General features: G+C 42.0%; 1 protein-coding gene across 2 annotated transcripts; it reads left to right on the top strand.

The window, feature by feature from the left end:
- The first annotated feature begins 1639 nt into the window (after positions 1 to 1639).
- On the top strand, positions 1640 to 19681 carry DCTN4 (dynactin subunit 4). Of its 2 annotated transcripts, XM_032771936.2 has the most exons (14): positions 1656 to 1841; positions 4178 to 4248; positions 5008 to 5186; positions 6905 to 6948; positions 8723 to 8830; positions 9620 to 9640; positions 10579 to 10652; positions 11090 to 11202; positions 12402 to 12511; positions 13642 to 13715; positions 14631 to 14685; positions 15331 to 15438; positions 15893 to 15990; positions 16416 to 19681. In XM_032771936.2, the coding sequence occupies exons 1-14, from the start codon at positions 1707 to 1709 to the stop codon at positions 16627 to 16629; spliced, it is 1404 nt and encodes a 467-aa protein (XP_032627827.1). In that variant the 5' UTR covers positions 1656 to 1706; the 3' UTR covers positions 16630 to 19681. The 2 variants fall into 2 exon arrangements, with proteins under 2 accessions (XP_032627835.1, XP_032627827.1); XM_032771944.2 differs by lacking the exon at positions 9620 to 9640 and having other exon boundaries at positions 1640 to 1841.
- Positions 19682 to 20133: the final 452 nt, after the last annotated feature.

The following is a 20133-nucleotide window of genomic DNA, read 5'->3' as shown; positions in this document are numbered from 1 at the left end:
GGCAATGATTTTGTCAGTTACTGTAGTTTATTTCTCGTAGTTTATTTCCTCAGATGATTTTGTCATTTACTGTAATTTATTTCTTGTTGTTTATTTCCTCAGTGTAGTTTATTTCCTCAGTGGTGCACCACCACCATTAACTCTGTTAACATAGCCCAAAGAACAGCATTTGATAGATGGCTGCTGCCTAGGAGATGGGTACCCATGTGTCTTATTGTCCTTGCTTAGGTTCCACATAAACTTTAGTTATTGATTTCTGTTGTACCCGGGCAGCAGGCTTTTTATAAAATGTAATGGGGGAACCCAGCATCCCAGCCTACCTCTCCTTCCCGATTGTGCATGTCAGCGTCATTACACAGAGCTTAAGAGCTGATCATTGATGTACGTCACTCTGCAATCAATATCTAACTTCATAAAGTAATTTCAGATACTCTGAGCCAAAGCCAACACTCTTGGGAGTTGAAGGACATATTGTCTGGCAATATAATATGTGGCACCTTGGACATGAAGAGCAGCACATGTAACCAAAAACTCTATTCTTTGGACCCTGAGAATCGAGTGCAGAGTTGCCAACTGTCACAATTTTACTGCAAGTCTTGCATTTTGCTGTATTTCTTAAAGCCCCAGTTCCTGGAATGACACCTGCACGAGGATCTTAGTTTTCATTAAAAAAAATAAAAAAGTTTCTAGCAATTATGGTTGCACAGAAAAACTTGAAAATGTGTAGTCAGGCTCAGAAAGTAAAAGGCAAATAAAAAGAACTCAGTTTTTAAAAATCTCATTATTTTTAAAGCCAATCTCACAATTTTTTAGGCCTGACTCAGGATTTTTGAATGACTGATGCTGGCAATACTGCAAGTGAATTCTGATCCCTGGGTTAGAATAGGGGCAGGGAGGGGGCGAAGTTGTAGCCGGGACTTTGGGGAAGGGGTTGGAATGGGGACAGGGGTGGGAAGAGGCGGGGCAGGGGCTAGGCCACATGGAAGGGGTGGAGTGGAGGTGGGGCTGGGGACAGGGGAGGGGTCAAGCACCCAGGGGAAAGCAGGGAAGTCGGCACCTATGCATCATTGTGCTCCATGGTTAGACACTTTTGTCTTATTGTCTCCTTGCGTTTCCAGTCTGTCTGTCATGGCCACCAACTTACCCGTAAGAACCTATGGTCTTTAAGGGCAGGACCATCTTTCTGTTCTGCATTTGTACAGCACCCAGCACAATGGAGTCCTGCACTCTGCTGGGTGCTACGATAACACAAATGTGAGAGTCCAGGTGAGGAACAGAAGCCGGCGGAGCCGAAGAGCAGGCAGCTCACCTGAAACCCAAGGGAGCCGCCCCAGGACGGGCACAGCAGCTGCTGGGGGACTGTGCACCCCCCAGCCTGGCCACACTCCCTCCTGGCGCGTGGCACAGGGCGGGCCCTGCCCCTGCTCGGAGTGGGGGGGAGTGTGGCTTGGCTGGGGGGTGCTAGGGGCCAACCCCCCACAGCCCCTATAGACTCATCGCCTGGTGAGGCGCTGCAGAGAGCCCCCCCCAGAACCACATGGAGAAGGCACACAGCTCCCCCTACCGGCCCGCCTGGGAACTTCCCGCTTTGAACGCCCACCACGTGCCTCTCCCCGGCCCGGAAGTGGCTCGGTGATCACGTGGGTGCCGCGCGCCCGGATCACGTGAGGGGGCGAGGCGGCGGCTGCTGGGCCCCGGCTCCCAAGATGGCGTCGCTGCTGCAGTCGGAGCGGGTCTCGTACTTGGTGCGCGGCGAAAAGGAGATCCGCGCGCCGCTCTCCCAGCTCTACTTCTGCCGCTATTGCAGCGAACTCCGCTCCCTGGAGTGCGTCTCCCACGAGGTAACCCCGGCGGCCGGGCCGCCGCAAGCCGAACCGGAGGGTGGTCCCCCGGCGCCTATTGGTCACATCGCCTGCCCTTCAAGCCTTCTGGTTCTTCCCATTGGCTAATAGTCTACGAGCGGGCGGGTTGAGGTAGCTTTGGAGCCCTCTGCGATTGGTTCAACTACAAGGGGGCGGGTGGTTGCTGCGTGGCTGGCTTCTTGATTGGTTTATATCGCTATCTGTCTTCCAGCGTCTTCTTCTGATTGGCTAGTGCATTCATGGGGGTGGGAGCTACTTAGGCCCGTCTGGACTATAGGGATGTGGCCTAGCTTGGCGGGGGCTCCCCCATGTCCTAGACGGGAGCTACATGGCGGGGGGGGGACACCCACCGGGCCTCATGTGGGCTGGGTCCCCTCCCCCGTCTCCACCTTTGAGGGGATCTGCCCCAAACAAGCCCCCCACTCCAGTGGCCTGGGCAGAGTCTCCCCCACCTCCCGTCCTTGGCCAGGGTACCCACGGCCTGAGCCCCAGAGGGTCTCCTGCTCCCCCCCTGCAGCCCAGGGATAACCCGGGATGGCTGCTGCCATTGCAGGCACAGCACACGGTCCCACTGGGGTGTAGACAGAGGAGCACTGGCCTGGGGGTCGGGAGCTCCTGAATGCCACGGACTCGCTGCATGGCCATGGGCGAGGCCTGCCCTGGTTGCTTTCCCTCGCTGTAAAGCTGGGAGGAGGTGTGATGCTCCCCAAGCTCTCAGAGCAGTGGGGGTGGGGGTGGGGGGTTGTCTGGTATAAACCTCTCCCCAGACAAAGCACTGAGTGCAAAGCACGATAGAGTAGTGTCCTTTCTCAGGAGACAATGGTGTTTATTGTCTGTCACAAATAAGCTTGCATTGGCCTCTGGGACTTGCTCTGAGCCCGGGTTCAGAGCTAGTGTTTTGCGGATTTTAAAAAAAAATTGCTTTCATCTGGACTAGCCATTTTCCCTTGTATTTGAAATCAAAGATTTTTGCAGGCAGGAATTTGTTTTTTCAGCAATGAAAAGGGTCATTCAAGATGAAGGCCTTTTCACACTTAAAATCTAGACAGTGATCAACTGAGGTTATGGATAAATGGGTTATCCTTTGTCCAGAGACTGCTGACACTTGAAAATCTATCCTGATCACCATGTTTATATCAAACAAAACACGAGAAGTGTTTAAAATCCTGCACAAGTTATTTTAATTAGTGAGGTATCAATCCCAAGGTTGCTGATTTGAGTGCTGCAACTTCTTGACAATTATATTCTGAGGTGGATTTAGCAACAACGTCATAAGGAAACTGCTCTGATTGTGTTTTATGAAACCTAAAATACTAAAGGCTTAAGATGTGAGGAAAATACTGTTTTCTATATGCAGATTACAGCTGGTTTTTTTGGTTTTTTTGTTTTTTTTTTTGAAAAATTGCTATATGTTGACACATCCTAACCAAAAGTTGGGAAAATAATCTTAAAATGATATTCTGCCAAAATTCCTGGAGTCAGGCTACTGGTTTGGTTGTGTTCTGAAGTAGCTGAAGACTTGTAAAGCACTTAAAAGTGGAGATGAAATAATCTAATGTAAGTAAAACATCTGTTTGTTCAAATGTGTCAGCATTTCTTAACGATGTAAAAGGGTTAGTAAGTTGGCTGCATCTCATACTGTTTCATTGCAGTGACTGGGCTAGTCATCACATATTAAGACAGGAAAAATCTGTATTGGAAGGTCCAAAACCTGAAGCAGTTTCACAGATAACTTACCAGTTGTTAATTTCAGCTTTGTCAATAAAAAGATGTATAAGGAGATACAATATTCCCATTGATTTGTTCTCTAAGATACAAGACAGCTATAAAACACTTTCCAGGTTATTAATTGCTGACCCATGCAGTTATTATGACAAAATAAAGTTAGACACATGGTGATTATATATGGAAATAGAGTAGTCATATAGTTGGAAAATGATGAAAGGCAAGAGTACATGATTGACTGACTTAATTTTTCAAGTTCAGAAACTGATGGCTGTCATCTTGAGGCTTTTGTAATCTTTAACATATCAGGGCCCAGTTAAACTTAGCCTGTTTCCTAGGTAGTAGCTTTTAATCGTTCTTGACAAGACCCTCTTCTGTGGGAAGGTACTAAGGAGAAACTCCTTGCCTAGCCAGGCTGAAAAATTTCAAACATCAGACATCTGTCTTATATCTTCACTGACTTCACATTGCTGTTATGTTCCATAAAACATTTTGAAATCATGCAGCAAAGGGTTTCAGCTGCTGCTGTCCTGTCCAGAAATTCATGCATCATGAGAGATGAAGTGACTTCTTTGTCTGTTGTTCACCAGGTGGACTCTCACTATTGTCCCAGTTGCCTAGAAAATATGCCATCAGCTGAAGCTAAGTTGAAGAAGAATAGGTAAGGTTGGCTGCTTCTGTACTGCAATGTCTCCTCCTTTAAATCTCTCCTTTTTAAAGCTCCTTACTTTGAGCAATCTTTTCTCCAACATTAATAATCCCCTGACTCATCTATGTACAGTTCGGCCCCATCACCATAATGCCTGAGTTTCTCAGTCTTCCTCTCCTGAACTGTTATCCTAAATTTTGTCTTACTTACATTGTGACCCCCTGTGGACAGTGAATGTGTCTTACTGTGAAGTGCTATGTATAATTTTTGGCAATATAATAATGTTTTGTTCATCTGCCATCACGTTTATATGTTGTAGATGAGCTTTGGAATGAACTTACATCCCCAGTACTAAGCAGCAGAGAATCCTGTGGCACCTTATAGACTAACAGAGGTTTTGGAGCGTGAGCTTTCGTGGGTGAATACCCACGCTCCAAAACCTCTGTTAGTCTATAAGGTGCCACAGGATTCTCTGCTGCTTTCACAGATCCAGACTAACACGGCTACCCCTCTGATACTTGATCCCCAGTACTGTTTTTCAGTATTACCAGCTCATTCTGTCCACCCTTTGGCTGACTTTATGAAATCCTGTTCCTTCCTTTATTGAATCTATGTGAGCATAATGTTTTCTTAAGCTGCTGTGTGAGACCAAAAAGGCACATTTTAGTTCTGAGTTGCTGTTCTTTGAGAACATTTCTCTAAGACTCTTATGTAACACTAGGGTTCTGTCAAGGATCTTTCAGTCTCGTGACTGTCCCTTGTCTTTGACAGGTGTGCCAACTGTTTTGATTGCCCATGCTGCATGCACACACTTTCCACCAGGGCGACAAGCATTCCTGCTCCACTTCCTGATGACCCAGCCAAGACTACAATGAAGAAAGCATATTACCTGGCCTGTGGATTTTGCCGCTGGACTTCCAGAGATGTGGGCATGGCAGATAAGTCTGTTGGTAAGTAACTCAGTATTAGACAGGACAGTGAGTAATGCTGGAAGAGAACATTTGTTTGGCTATATTAAATAACAAAAATTGCTCCCAGATCTGTTGTGCGTGTTACCCTAATAAATCTTACCCACAGAGTCTAAGCTGGATACCCCATCCTCTTGATAAAAAGTGATCTTGCCACTTAGGAACTCTCCAGATTGAGAAGTGTTAAGATTAATTAGTTAATGGTACTTCTTGCCCTGTTCTACAATAGTGTAAAAGATCCAATTGAACTAGGAACTCTTTTTTCCCCCTTAATCACAACTGTTCTCTGTATAACAAACTACCGTTATTTCAGATTCTTAAGTAGATCAGCTTGATAGCACAGATGTGTGATGTACGTTATAACTCCATCACTTCTGTAAACTTGCACTTCTATTAAGATGTCAAAATATGAATATTTTGAAGCCTTTTTAGAGTCAGTATTTGAATTTAGGTTTTCCTTTCAAGGCATTTTTCAATTTTATATATTAAATCCCTTGCCTAGCAGGGAATATAGTAATTATAGAATCTGCACAGTTTTACTGGTTAGATTAGACTGTTAAGCCACAATCCTGGAGCTGACTTGACACAGGCAGATCCCTGTGCCTGCCCAGAACCACTGACTATAGTTCAGAGTGAGTGCAGGATTGGGACCTTCAGTTGCAAACTCTGAAGGACAGGGACACTGTGGTTTATTTGTTACTTGCCTAACACACTTGCGTGTTGCATTTAAAAATATTGGATGTCAAAGTGGTGGATAGGCTATGTGGAGTTTGTCCTGCAACGGAAACTTATTTTTGGATCTCTTAGTCTTGCCATCTAATACGAATTTAAGCTCTCTATTTTATATTATAGTCCTTAGGGTTTGGCTGACATGTAACTAAATCATTACCACACTCTTCCTAGTGCATGGGTTTTATTTACGTTTGTATCATTTAATTTTCTTGTGTTTCATTTCACGATTAAAGTACTGTAAATAATTGTTTTAATACTGTATGATTAGACTAATAGAAATTTTAATCATGCTATGAAGGGAGTAAGATCAGCTTATGATTCATCAGTGACCTTATGTAAACTGGCAGGTGGCATCCAAATCTGGGACTCATTTATGGAACGGTTTTTAAAACTTAATCAACAGTTCTTATTCACACTGAGACATCTTCGGGGATACTTTGGGTAGAGGTGGAAACTAGTCTATATTAATTCATCTGGAAGGACACTGTGATTGCCAAAGAATATGACTTGTGAAATAATTACATCTCCTGTCAACTACATAAATAGCACCAGGTGGGCCCTTTGCTGTAGATAATGTGATTCTTTACAAGCATATTATTGGGTTTAAAATGCTATATAAAAACTTATCAAGTAAGCTACTTCTCCATGAAGCTTCATGTGAATAGCCTTCCAAATAGAGGAACCTCCTGGATCTTTCCAAGATTTCAGCATAGCGTTTCACATGATCTGTGCTGCTGTTGGTGGCAGCTGCTAGTGTGGGATTTTAGTGTTAAACAAGCATCTTATTACAACAAACAGGCAAGATTTATCATGAAAAAATTGGAAACTTTGCCTACAACTTCTCATCTACAGCCTTGTCATGGAAAACATGGATGTTGAGTCTTAGGAACAGTTGTTCTAGCTGCCCAGAGTATTAAGCATGAGACTCTTCTAGTTCTGAGGACTGTTGTATTTTTGTTTTGTTTTAGCCAGTGGTGGTTGGCAGGAGCCGGAGAATCCACATACAGAGAGGGTAAGTGAAGGGGAGAGGTAAAGCTTAAACCTTAGGAGGGTGGCATAGGACAGAGAGGCTCTGGTCTTACTTTTGGATCAGTGAATTTTTGCATCTCAGTTATTCCTGAGAAAGCAACTGTGGTTACATGTAGTCATGACATCAGCGTGTTAGCTGAGTTCAGCAGAAGGAGACCCCCTTGGAGACTGCCAAATCCTACCGCAGTGTAATATTTTATATAGTGCCTTTTGTCCTGAAAGATCCCAAAGTTCTGTGCAAACTACATTCAGATGAACGCTGCTGAAATGCCACCAACTGGCACAAAGCATGTGTGGTCAGGGAAATGTTAGGGCCAAACCAATACCCTTATGAAAAGTGCCATGAATGTTTAACATAACATAGATGAAAAACCTGTAGACACATTTCCATTGCTCTGATGAGCAATACATCCCCACAACACACCTTTCAAGATCCATGGGTCCTACACATACCTGTCACAACACATGGTGTCTGTCCTCTAATGCACTAAATGCCCCAGCAACAACTATGTGGGTGAAATGAGACAATCACTATGCTCATGAATGAACTCTCACAGAAAAATAAGACAAAAACACCATATCACCTGTGAGTGAACACTTTTCACAAAGAGATCGCTCCGTAGCTGGCTTCTTAGTCCTCATCTGCAAAGGAAACCTGCACACCACCTTCAGAAGATGAGCCTGGGAACTTAAATTCATAACGTGGCTAGACACTAAATATTCTGGTCTTAATAAAGACACTGGATGTTTGGCTTATTACAACAATCTGTAACCCTTTAACCCCCCTTTTCAGTCCTACAACTGCAGAGATGTTAAGGGGCCACTTCACTTTGAAGGGTCTATTACAATGTGTGTTAATTACTTATAGTAACAATCTGTTCCACCTTGTATTAGCTGTACCTTTCCCAGACCTGAAGAAGTGCTTTGTGTAAGCTCAAACGCTTGTCTCTTTTACCAAGAGAAGTTGGCCCAATAAAAGATTTTACCTCACCCACCTCATTTCTCTAATGTTCTGGGACCAACAGCTACAACGACGCTGCAAACATGAATATTTAATGGCATAGATCAGACATGACTTTGCTTTCTTGGACTTCGTCTGAAAGTTCCACACACAGAAACTAAGTTCCAAGAATTGAAACTACATTGAAAGGAGGGATCTTAACTTGGCAGGAACACTTTTATTTTAATTAACATGCAAATTGTTTTGAAAAAATGCTTGTTGGCTATGTGAACAGACATTGTTTCCTGGTCATCCCCTCTTCTAGGCCTGGAGCTCTCCTGGTCCCCAACATAATATATGTTACTATCCTCATCCTCTATTAAACACGTTGGGCTCTGAGAAGGAGATTGCCAGTTGTACTTCAACACCAAATTGTTCTCAACTGGCCATGCTGTATTTTCCATGACTTTGGAGAGTGTTGTGTGTTCCACCCAATAGCCTGAAAAACGTCTCCATTACTGTGGTAGCTGGGAAGTGAAAGTGGGATAATGTGTTATTTTTATGATAGAATTGATCTTAAGATGAGCCATGGTAGAGGGTGTTGAGGAGCAATGAAACTTCTGCTCCTGTTGGCCATTGTGTGGTAAGACTGAGAGACATCTACGCTTCCTCAATGTATTTCCTTCCAAATAAAACCAGTATTGGCAATGGTAGGAAATACTTTATGGGAAGGGGAACCCAACAGATGGATGAATGCCATTGGCCTGTCTGGCACAGTGTTTCACACAGCACGTAATTGGTCCTTTTTTCCCTTCAGATTAACAAACTGGTTGAGTATTACCAGCAGCTGGCTCAGAAGGAGAAGATTGAGCGGGACCGTAAGAAGTTGGTGCGACGCCGAAACTACATGCCATTGGCCTTTTCGGTGAGCTGGGACGGTGATGCTCCTAGAGTAGAAACAGTGGAGCACAGGGGCAGGGCTTCTTTACTGCCTCAGTTTTGAAAATTAGATGGATAATAGTGCCTGCCAGAAAAAAGGAAGGAAATCTGTCAAGAAGGATTTGAAGTAAAGAACCTATACTTAGTCACTCAGGCCTATTCGGGGGGAGGGGATCAGTAATCTTCCATCCAAGAATTTCACTAGTTCCCAGGCCCTGCAGCTAATAATCCCTGAAGGATCTCATAATCTACTGCACAGACGGTGTGTGAAGGGATCAGCTCAGCTAGCAGTGAAATGCAGCTGCTTTTTGTGTGAGGACATTGCAGCAGTTCTGCTCCTGTGTAACACGCCGGTGTTTTTTAAAGGATAGGAAGAATCTTTATATTTTGAAACTATATAGGGGAAGGTTAGAGAGAACGCAAATGCCAGAGTTGGAATTTAGCCAGGATACCAGGGTTAATACTTCTCCATACAATTCTGTACGCCCATTCATCTCATACTTGCCACCTGGCCTCCTAATGCAGGATTGACACACATTGATTATCTGCTAGAAGTCTTAACTGAAGTTGGGCTTAACAGTCTTATCAGACCTGAATAGTACATTTCTTGTAACTGCTAGAGAGATGCTTACTTCATTTAGCAGAACAAGGCTCTGTATGCTTGCAACCTGTCGGTTAACTATATAACCAGCCTGCTCTGTTCATTTGCTCTCGTCTTATGGCTGCATTTTTTGTCTCCGTTGCTACCTGCTGCTTTTTTGGGGGCTCTTCACAGCAACACACAATACACGTAGTGGTAAGTCTCTTCAGTTTCTGTTAGTGTTAAAGCTCTTGTAGTGCAAATTGAAACCACTCACATACCAATAGTGTGTCTGAAGTCCAGCCCAGTTTGATTTTTAACATCATTCTGAGCTTCATTATAAAGCTTGTAATTTAATAGCATAGGGTTTCTTTCTTTGGCCCTCAGACACATAACATGTTTGAAAAATAGCACTTTCCATCACATTGGCTAAGAGGCAGTCCCTGCATAGACTAACATGGCTGCCCAGTATGGGTGTCAGTAATAATCTTCCTACCAATCAGCCCAACCCATCAGATGAAAACCTCTCATTTAGCTCCAGGTGAAGCAAATTCTTGCCTATTGGATGAGCCTTGCAGCAGTCCCTTGAAGGTCTGAGAAGTCAGGTTCTTTAGGCCTCACAGCAGCAGGTCCTCCACCTTTAGCATCCTGTCTCCAGCTGAGATCTAGTAAGTCAGTGAGCACCTCAGCTGTCCTTGCCCATTATGGTCATTCCTAGAAGTGGGTAGACTTAGGTAGCCAGTTCGCATGCCAGCTAGAACTTTAATCTGTATGCCACTTTCTCCATCTATTTCTGGTGGCAGTGCAAAGTGTTTTAGTCTGTAATGTGCTCACACTTACCCACTTCTGCGCTAACTATAACTGAGTTGCCTTCAAGAGTACAACTGAGTTCAGCACATTGTAGTTGTTCAGCCTAGTGGTTAAAGAATTAAAGTTTGACAAAACTTTGGCAGTATTCTTCGGCCCCTCCTGGCCCACAAGTGTTTTACCAACAAGATTTGCAGAGAAAATCTGCAAATTAAGAAAGTTTCAGTTTGCTTTCATTTGCTTGGCACCCTATACTTGTCATGCTGTCGCAGGCTCAAGCTTGCTGTAGGCTTGTGTCCCGACAGACAGCGGATCTGGATTTGGTGGTACTGTTTTCCTCCTTGTAGGACAAATACGGCCTTGGAACCAGACTCCAGCGTCAGAGGCCTGGGATGTCCATCAGTGCTCTTTCTGGACTATCGTGAGTTTTCAGAGTTTGGCACATTGTCAGTGGGAGGGATGAAAGGGATAAACAGGAAAATAAAGGTGTAAATTGAGAGAGATGGATGAGTTATCTGATATTGTTGGAAAAGGGCTTCATCTCTAGAGTAGATGGAGAGATGGGATCATGTAAAATGCCAGGGCAGAGGGAGTGAGATCACTACTCCATCTCCATGCGGTCGCTCATCCTGTAATTTACCCTGTTGTTCCTAGATATTGCATAGATTTCTGAATAGAAGTTAATGAAAGTCAGTTCAGACAGGGATATGAGTTAAGAGGGAATCTCAGCCTTAACGCTGTTTGTTTTTTTTTGTTTTGAGTGTAATCCGACACTTTATTATGGTATAATGTTTTCAGTCATTAAAGGTGTACCATGTTTAATGACTCCCTAATTTGTCTTTACTTTTTTTGCTTTAGTCTGAAAGAAGGAGAGGACCTGAAGGAGATAAAGATTGAGCCCGCTGATGCTGTAGAAGAAGTGGAACCTCTGCCTGAGGATTATTACACAAGACCAATAAATCTAACAGAGGGTAATGGCTTAATATTCCATTTTGTTTCTTGTGCTGGTGCTTACCAGCTAACTGTTGAGAACAGCCTAGACTTTGTGCACATTAAATGATCCTTCTGGGTTTTTAATGTTTGCATGGTTTTATTAATTGTATTGCTGCAGGTGGTGCAGTGATGCAACTTAGTAAAGAATGATGAAATCTCTGGCTTTTTAAATTACAGCATTAATTGCTTAAGGTCAGACTTCATTGTCTAATAAGAAAAGTTGAAGTGAGCGTCTGAAAAGTCAGACCTGTCTTCTTGTATCCTTGTGATTGCAGTTTGTTAATGACTTTGTTTGCTTTGGAAAACTGGCAGCACTTGGAGGAGGAAAAGAGCAGATGTCCTTGTTAGTAATAACAGGAAATGAGGGAAATAGCTGTGCTGATAGGGAGTAGACTTGTACACCGAGCTTTATAATAACAATTGTGCATTACTTTGGCATAAGTTTTAAATAGTTTATCTACGCTCTCTTGGATTATTTAGCTGGAGTTTTCCTCCATTGGCAAGTCATTGTAAATTGGCTGAGGAAGTTTGGGAGCGAATAGTGTAAAATATGAAGTTCAAACAATAATCTAGATTTTCTATTTTGAGTTATGCTACTTACGCACTGTGCCAAATGTCCATCCTCTCCTTTCAAATCCACAAAAGCAAATGTTTAAGAAATCTGCACTATTTTAGGAATACACCTTTTAAGTAATCTGGTGCATGAATCTGACCTGGGCAAAATCCTTGGATCAGAGACTGTTCCTTGTACAGTGCACTGCCCAACTGATTTGATAATGAAAAAAGCAAAGAAAATGGTATTTTCCCTGGTGGAGTAATATTTTTCAAGGCTGTGATCAAGTGCTATTTCCTATTTATGCCTAAAACATTTTGAATAGTCATGCAGTGGCTTTAGAAGTCTGCTCCCCAGTTCTATGGCTCGCTGTCATCGTTATCATACCTATGTCTACAGCGCCTGGGCCTTGCTCTTTCTTTGTACAGCTGTCCTATCTTTGTGTCCATACTCTACTGGAAATCTTAATTTTTTTTGATCAGGACAATTACTGAATTACTGGAGCAGTGATGTAAAGTTCCTTAAATGTAGCAAAAGTATACCTAGTCTCAAACACACTGCATGATTTAATGTGATTCTAGTTGAGAAGTAAACCTGGATTTTTGTTTTCAAATATGTGCCCAGTGACTACCCTGCACCAACGTCTTCTGCAGCCTGACTTCCAGCCAATCTGTGCTTCCCAGCTCTACCCACGCCATAAGCACCTTCTGATCAAACGCTCACTGCGCTGTCGGGTAGGTAACCGGATACAGAGAGTAGCTTTTTCCTAGGCTTTGGAATCCTAAATGTGGGGACCCAACTGGAAAACTAACTTGCAACTGCATTTTGTCTCTGAAAGTTCCAGCCCACAGTAGTGCTAAAGGATCATGAAATAAGAAAAGGTCTAACAACCAACTAGATCAGGGCCTGGTGAAGCAGAATAAGCCCACTAAAGCTGTAGGGCAGGGTGAGGCCTGTGGCTGGAGATTAAGGGTGGATTTTTGAAAGGTGCCGAAAGAAGCCGATAGGCACCTAACTCCCAGGGACGACTTGCTTAGGCATGTCTGAAAATCCCCCGTTTGCATCTTTATGGATTTAAATACCTTCAAAAATCTGGATTTAAATGCCTTAACTAGCTGTTCGATTGGGAGTAGCTTATGTAGTTGGTATTATAAAATGGCCTTTTGTTTAAAAAAAAAACAAACAGCAAACCTAGTCAGTAAACATGGAAAGTCGGTTACCATTGATATGCCCCAGTGCAGAATACTGATTCCCTTTGACATTTCAACCAGTGTCCCAACAGAAGAGCAGAGGACTGAGAACAAGCTTAGAAACCAGGAAATCTTGAATTCATATCCTGGTTCTGCCGATGATTCACTATATGACCTTGGGCAACACATCTGTTTTCCATCTAGCAAATGGGAATAATCTTTATTTAGCTTTCAGAATTGCTGAGGATTAATTAGTTCATATTTTGAAGATGTAAAATGATATCTAGGTGCTACATATTAACAACAAATAAGAATACAGTTTAATTTCATCTGAAAGAAAGGGTTGTAGTAACTCCAGTTTAGTGCAGATTTGTGATGAGGTTGTAGTCTTGCATTATGTAGTTGCTTGTCTATTTGTTTTTTGAAAATGGGGAGAGAATCCAAATTCTTAAGTTTTCAAGATAGCACTGGAACTGGACATTTTCAATTTATCAGAATTTTGACCAAATGCCTAGACCAAATTCAGGACGATTTGTGTGTACTAGACCCTTAGGCCAACTGAATTAGTAAATAGAACATCCAAACTGTGATACTTGCAGTTCCTATTCTTTATTGTCTGGCTGTACACAGTGTGCGCTTTGGTGATGTTTATAATATCTTTTAATCTCTTTTAGAAATGTGAACATAATCTGAGTAAACCAGAATTCAATCCAACATCCATCAAATTCAAAATCCAACTGGTTGCTGTGTGAGTATGCTGGGAATGGATGGGGGGAGCAGTATCTTGCTGTATATTAATATCTAGTTAAAAACCTACCTTCTTTTAGGCCTAGCAGTGGTCTTGATGTTAAAAATTCAGGAATAACGGGGGATGTAAAAAATAACATGGTAACTGAAACTAGTTGTGGAAACACATGCTCATGCACTGTTTCCTTAAGTAACCCAAGAATTTTTTTTAATATATCTAGCAGAATGTTGTAGGCAGCAGTAGAGAGAGTGTTACCAAAGATTAAGTAGATCTACAAGCATCAGCCTTGAAAAATTGTGACTTTTTCATTTAAAACTTAAGCAAAAACATGATCTTTGATGCTTCAGCATTGAGATGTCGTTCTAGGTGGCATCATGCAAATGAGCACAAAAGCTATCCTAGCATAAACAGGTTTCAGGTAGAATCCATTGCTTTTGGGGACAATTACAGCGTAGGTATGTGTTTTAAAATTACCTGGAGGGTACGTACTGTGAGGTTATCCTCAGTGCAGTATTACTAGGAGCTCCTTTGGCACTTCGCTGTACAGCATCTCTTTAAAGCAAGTGATCTTAATGTCAGTTAATAATTCCCTTTAAAACTTTCTAGAACAATGTTACATTTGTTTTTTGAAATTCTACTTTAATCAAAAAGCAAAAGGAAATTCACTAAGAGTTGAACAATCTGAAAAAGGCACTATCTCTTGTTTACAAAATAAGGTTGTAGTTGATGGGAGATATTTACAGAGCACTGGATTTGTCTGTTCTGTATAATCCTTTTGATTGAAATGTATCTTTTTAAACAAACCAAAGCATACAGTCTAAACAAGTCAGATGAATATCTTTGACTGTGTAGGTGGACTCCTGACAGAAAGAGCACTTGGTAAGAGCAGACTCACGTTATGTCTTTCATTTGTAGCAACTACATCCCTGAGGTGAGGATCATGTCCATTCCCAACCTGCGCTACATGAAGGTCAGTGCTTCTCTTTTCATGTCCCCTTAGGGTAAAAAGTAGAGTGTGAATGGTGGATCCACAGTATTTTAAAAAGGTCCTCTGACATGATTAAGGACTAAGTTTGTGGTGGCATTAGCTTCATATATCATAGCTAAATGGAATGGAGTTAAACAGCAACTACTGCAGTTCAGAGAAGGTACCATAACTAAGGGATGGCAAGATCTACCGGTGCTGTCCTTATCTTGGTCTGGGATGAGGTGGGTAAGAGATCTTTTCACTTTGAATGAGTTGACTACAGTACAGTATGATACTGGTGAATGTCACAGATGTACCAGAAATGAGAGCTAATTGAGTTGCGAGTCAGAGTAAATTCCTAACATACTTTTTCACACTCTAAAATTGTAATAGTGAGGTGGAAGTGCCCTTCATAAGTGTAACATGGCATAGCATCCTTTTTTTGAATACGTACGTCCCATGAGGAGGATGGATGGTATACAGCAGCAAAGTATTCTGTAGATCTTCAGGGAATTAATGTGACATCGTTTTGAATGCAACATTAGCCAGCTGGAGGTCAGTTCTAGAAAGCAGAACTCTAAAAATGAAAGCTGCTTTTTCGGTATAATTGGTTCCTAAACTGTGCATCCTGCCTATGTATCTCACTAGGAGAGCCAAGTTCTTCTGACTCTGACCAATCCAGTGGAAAACCTCACCCATGTCACACTGATGGAGTGTGAGGAGGGAGACAGTGATGACATCAACAGTACTGCTAAGGTATTGCACCTTCTTGCTGTACAATCTGATAATGCAGAGACCTATTCCAGTGCACTGTGCTTTCATATGGGCTGGGCTGGGTTGAGCAGCACCCAACTTCTCATAAGCTACAGGAGGATTCATGTACATCAGTCTCAGCCATGTGTCATGCTCCTTATGTGGGTGGTTTAAACCTTAAACCTAGTGCATTAATATCACCATTGTACAATTTGAGAACAGTTGTGAATCACCTTCAACAAGTTTATTATCAGCATCCATAACTCAGAAGATGTAACTTTCTAATCCAAGGGAAAAGTGTGATAGTGACCACTGGATAAGGAGGAAAACCAGAGGACTCTTCTTTCCCGCTGTGGTGCCCCCTTGCTTGACTAGCCTTCAGAAGGGAGCGCCTACTCTGATGCTAGATATGCAGATGGTGGTTCAGCACTGTTCTTCTCCATACTCTTTTTTGCAGGTGGTGGTTCCTCCCAAGGAGCTAATCCTAGCTGGCAAAGATGCAGCAGCAGAATATGACGAGTTGGCAGAACCTCAAGATTTTCAAGATGACCCTGAGTGAGTTTTCCATCTTTCATGTCTGGGGGATAACTTGGCATGCAGTACTTGCTTATATTCAGCAGCCTCCTCTTCTTTTACTCTTCCTCAGCACATAGGCTTTTGTCAAGCTTGAGCAATGTAGGAGTTCTGTTTTTTCAGTCTGTGGTATGGATTGTTCAAAAAACATTCACTTCTATATAGGTTGTGCACTGCAATGTCAGCTTGCAGATAGAAAACAGCTGTTCCGGCAGTCTGTTCTCTGGAGAATCATGCTAACTTTTTTCAAGCAGAGTTTACAACCACTAGTAATACTTGAAAAATTGTATAGTTACTAGTTGGTATTAGAATAACTTAAAGATCTGTCCAGAGATGTTGCATCAGTCCCATAAAGAGAGAAGCTGCTTGAGACTTGCTGATCTAATATGCTGCTTGTTATCTTGCAGCATTGTAGCCTTCAGAAAGGCCAACAAAGTGGGAGTTTTCATCAAAGTTACTCCACAGAAAGAAGAGGGCGAAGTGACCGTGAGCTTTAAAATGAAGCATGAGTTTAAAAATCTGGCTGCTCCAATCCGCCCCAGTGAGGAAGGTGATCAGAGTTCTGAGGTCATCTGGCTCACCCATCATGTGGAGCTCAGCCTTGGCCCACTGCTCCCATAATGGCTTCCAACAGCTGTATCCCTCAAGATGGCCACAGGATAGACTCTTTTGCCATGACAGAATGCATCCTGTTGAAATGGTTTGTGAAACCTCCTTTGTGATGTGTACACGCACCACAAATTCCTGCCAAGAAATGAGGAGGAGGTTGCACGAGTCGGAGGGGGGAAGGTAACTCTGTTGTCGGATGATTTGTTCTGCTCTCTGTAATGCCTACTGTATGAATCTGTGGCTTTCTCACAACACTACATGCTTGTTTAAGTTACAGCACAAAGTTCAGCTCAAAGAAGGCAATCTCTAGACTTGTGTTATCCCTTGCTGAAGTCACATTAGCATTACCAACAAAAAAAAAAACCCAAACCCTTACGCTGGTTTTCCTTTTCTCCATATCAGTCCCATGATGCCAATATTTAAATACTCAACAAAATAAATCCTTTCTCTGATAGAGCCTGCTATTCATGAGCAAACACTCCAGGGCTGTGGCCCTGTCTCTTCGGTTACAATAGCTATCTGTTGCAGCAGCATGATACACTCCTACTTGCTTCCCATCCCCTATTAGAATCTCATTAGTTTAAAATTTTCTTTAGCCCAGGCACTCAAAGGTGTAACTTCCCCCCACCCCTTTATGAAAAAGAATGCTTCGTGCTCTACAGCTTGTTTGGGAGGCAATGGATCTTAACAATTTAATTGCTTCTTGTGTTGAAATAGTCTACTGTAGCTCTTGTGGGCTTGGCTTATAATTTATATCATTTTAAGCCTTTTTTTTGTTGGAAAATATAGGTTATTATGCATGGTTTTCTAGGATTTGGGAGGACCAATAGGTCACTGAAGCGAAAATGCTGCTGCTTCAGTTTTTATTGAGGCTTGGACACTACTGAGTGCAATTTTTGCATTCAATAAATTATTTTTAATGAATGGTGAAATCAACCAAAGAATATGATAACGCAGATCATTTCAATACACACAAAACCTTTAAGAGTTCAGGAGTGTGCTCTGTGTGTTTACTAGTGACGGGTTTGGGGAGTTGTGGGCTCCTTGAGCAGAAAAAAATTAAAAGGAAGAAAGGCTTTTCCTAACCCTACGCACTTCAGAAGTATATACACTTATGTTATGGCATGGTAACTTATGTGCTACCATAAAGCTTATTTTGGCCGCAAATCAGATCTAAACCAATTACAAACAGCATGTCCATGGCTCTTATTGTAACATGCCACCATTACCATTAACTACAGTATTATAGTGCAACCAGTGCAGGATTTTTCTTCCTACAAAGATTTTTCAGTTGCTCTTAGTTAAAAGCGGTGACTTTTGTGAAACATCTCCCTGAATGAGCAGCAAATGCAGACTATAAAAATCTTTATCTTGGGGCTTTGACATGCAACCTGAAGATAACCAAGTGGCCTTCAAGCCCTTCCAGATGTGCTCTGCTTAGTTAAATAAGGAACATGTGTACTGTATATGACTCTGTTGTTCTGTAGTGTAAGATGTGTGGTATCTGGGAAAGGAGAAAAATGCATAGTTTTATCTTAGTCAAATATTAATGCAATGAATAGACTGGAGCATCGTGGCATGCAGAAACTGCTACCCTGTTTGTGTCCTGAGGTAGTCATACTGATCTGCATCCTGTCTGACAGCCTTTGGGAAGGAGCTGCACCTTATCTGCTAGTTTGTGCAACGGATATCACAGCAGAGAGGGCTTAATGTTTACAAATTTCCGTAGATGATACACAGATGTACAGCATGAGTTAAAGTGTAGCCAGTATTTATTCATAAATATATAGTGTTAATAAGTGTCTGCTACTGTCTTATGTAACCAAATAACAACACTTAAACTTTGAGTTTTCTTCAGTAGCCAAAGTAACTGGCAAACTACCAACACTATCTGTCAAAAACTATCTTTTCCAAACTAGTTTTTGGCTGGCTGATATTTTCAAACTGGATAGTTCACCACTCGTAGCTGAGTTTAGAGCTGGGATGTTGCTCTACTGAACTACACAAGAGAGGTTCTTTAGCACCTAGCTACTGTTTTAAGAAAATCAGATGTACTCTGGTGCTCTGAATTGCTATCTTGAAAAGTAAAGGGCACATTAGCTTTGAATGGCTTAACTAGTCCAGTGAATTTCTTTTCCCTTAAAAGCTTATAGGAGATAGGAGTAACTTTAGCTGTTTTTCATGTATATTTGTGCAAAACATCTCACTTATTCCAACGGAGAACAGCGAAGCACTCTGGCTTTATCAATGTTAATCCATTAATGACAGATTGTGTTGCCTTATGTGGTGAACTTAAAATAAATAAAGCAGACAACGTTGGCTTTTTTTATCTTGTGCAATAATAGCATTAAAGTGCAGTAACATGTTAATACTCAATGTGTATATGAGGTAGGGATCATTCCATTCGTCAGTTACATGAGGGCTAAATTTCAACCAGAGGTGAGTGACTTCTCTAAGATTGCAAAAGTATCAACAGAAGAGCTGGAATCAAGAGCTCCTGACTGCAAATCCCATGCTTGCTACTGGATTATACTGTCACTCAGCTGTTTCTAATGGACTTCAGTAGTTTATTCACATGAACTATTCCCAAACCAGTTTAAAATAGTGAAATTGTAAACATGTATTGCACTTCTGCCACTCTCTGTCTTCATCTCTACACTATCCAAGAAGTATAAATCTCTCACACAGGTAGGTAACATCTGAAATCCTGTATTTTAGCAATTTAGCCCTTAAGTTTAGCTGTGGACTCAAAATAGGACTTTACAGATGACCAGCTGTATGGGGTTTAAAATGTTCTCAGCTTTAAGAGTGAGCTGGCTGGTGTACACTCTGTATAATTAACTGCAGGAGGACACCAGCACAAGGTACATAGTTCTTACACTCTTGTTTTGATAGAATGAAAAAGATAATTTAGAAACAAGTTTGTGACGGATAGGACCACAGACCTAAGATAGTTTAGGGTTCCTTAACTCTCCATTTCCATAATTTCAAATGTTTGTCTTTCAAAGTTTTGCCTTTATTTAAAATTTCCTGGCTCTCAATAAAATTTTACTAAAACTAACAATACCAAGGCATGTTATTTAAACTGATACACAGCTTCTACTTTAGCTCCAGTTTACTGAAGATTTTGGCTGGAAATACTTTTTGATTTTGGTCTTAATTATGAGGGAAAAATTGAGGTTGTTCCACGTCATTCTTAAACATAAGAAAGTCCATACTGCGTCAGACCACTGGTCCACCTAGCTCAGTAGTCTTTCTTCTGACAGTGGCTGGTGCCAGATGCTTCAGAAGGAATTGACAGGACAGGACAATTATCAAGTGATCCATCCCCTGTCATCCAGTCCCAGTATCTGGTCATCTGAAGCTTAGTATATGGTTGGATGCCTGACCTTCTTAAGTCAATCAATGGCTGTTAGCTATCTTCCATGAACTTATCTAATTCTTTTTTGAGCCCAGTTATACTTTTGGCCTTTACAACATCACCTGGCAAAGAGTTCTAAAGGATGGATGCTTGTA

This window comes from Chelonoidis abingdonii, chromosome 7 (assembly GCF_003597395.2).
Source record: "Chelonoidis abingdonii isolate Lonesome George chromosome 7, CheloAbing_2.0, whole genome shotgun sequence".
NCBI classification, from domain to species: Eukaryota; Metazoa; Chordata; order Testudines; family Testudinidae; genus Chelonoidis; species Chelonoidis abingdonii.
This window is presented reverse-complemented; position numbering and strand designations above follow the sequence as displayed.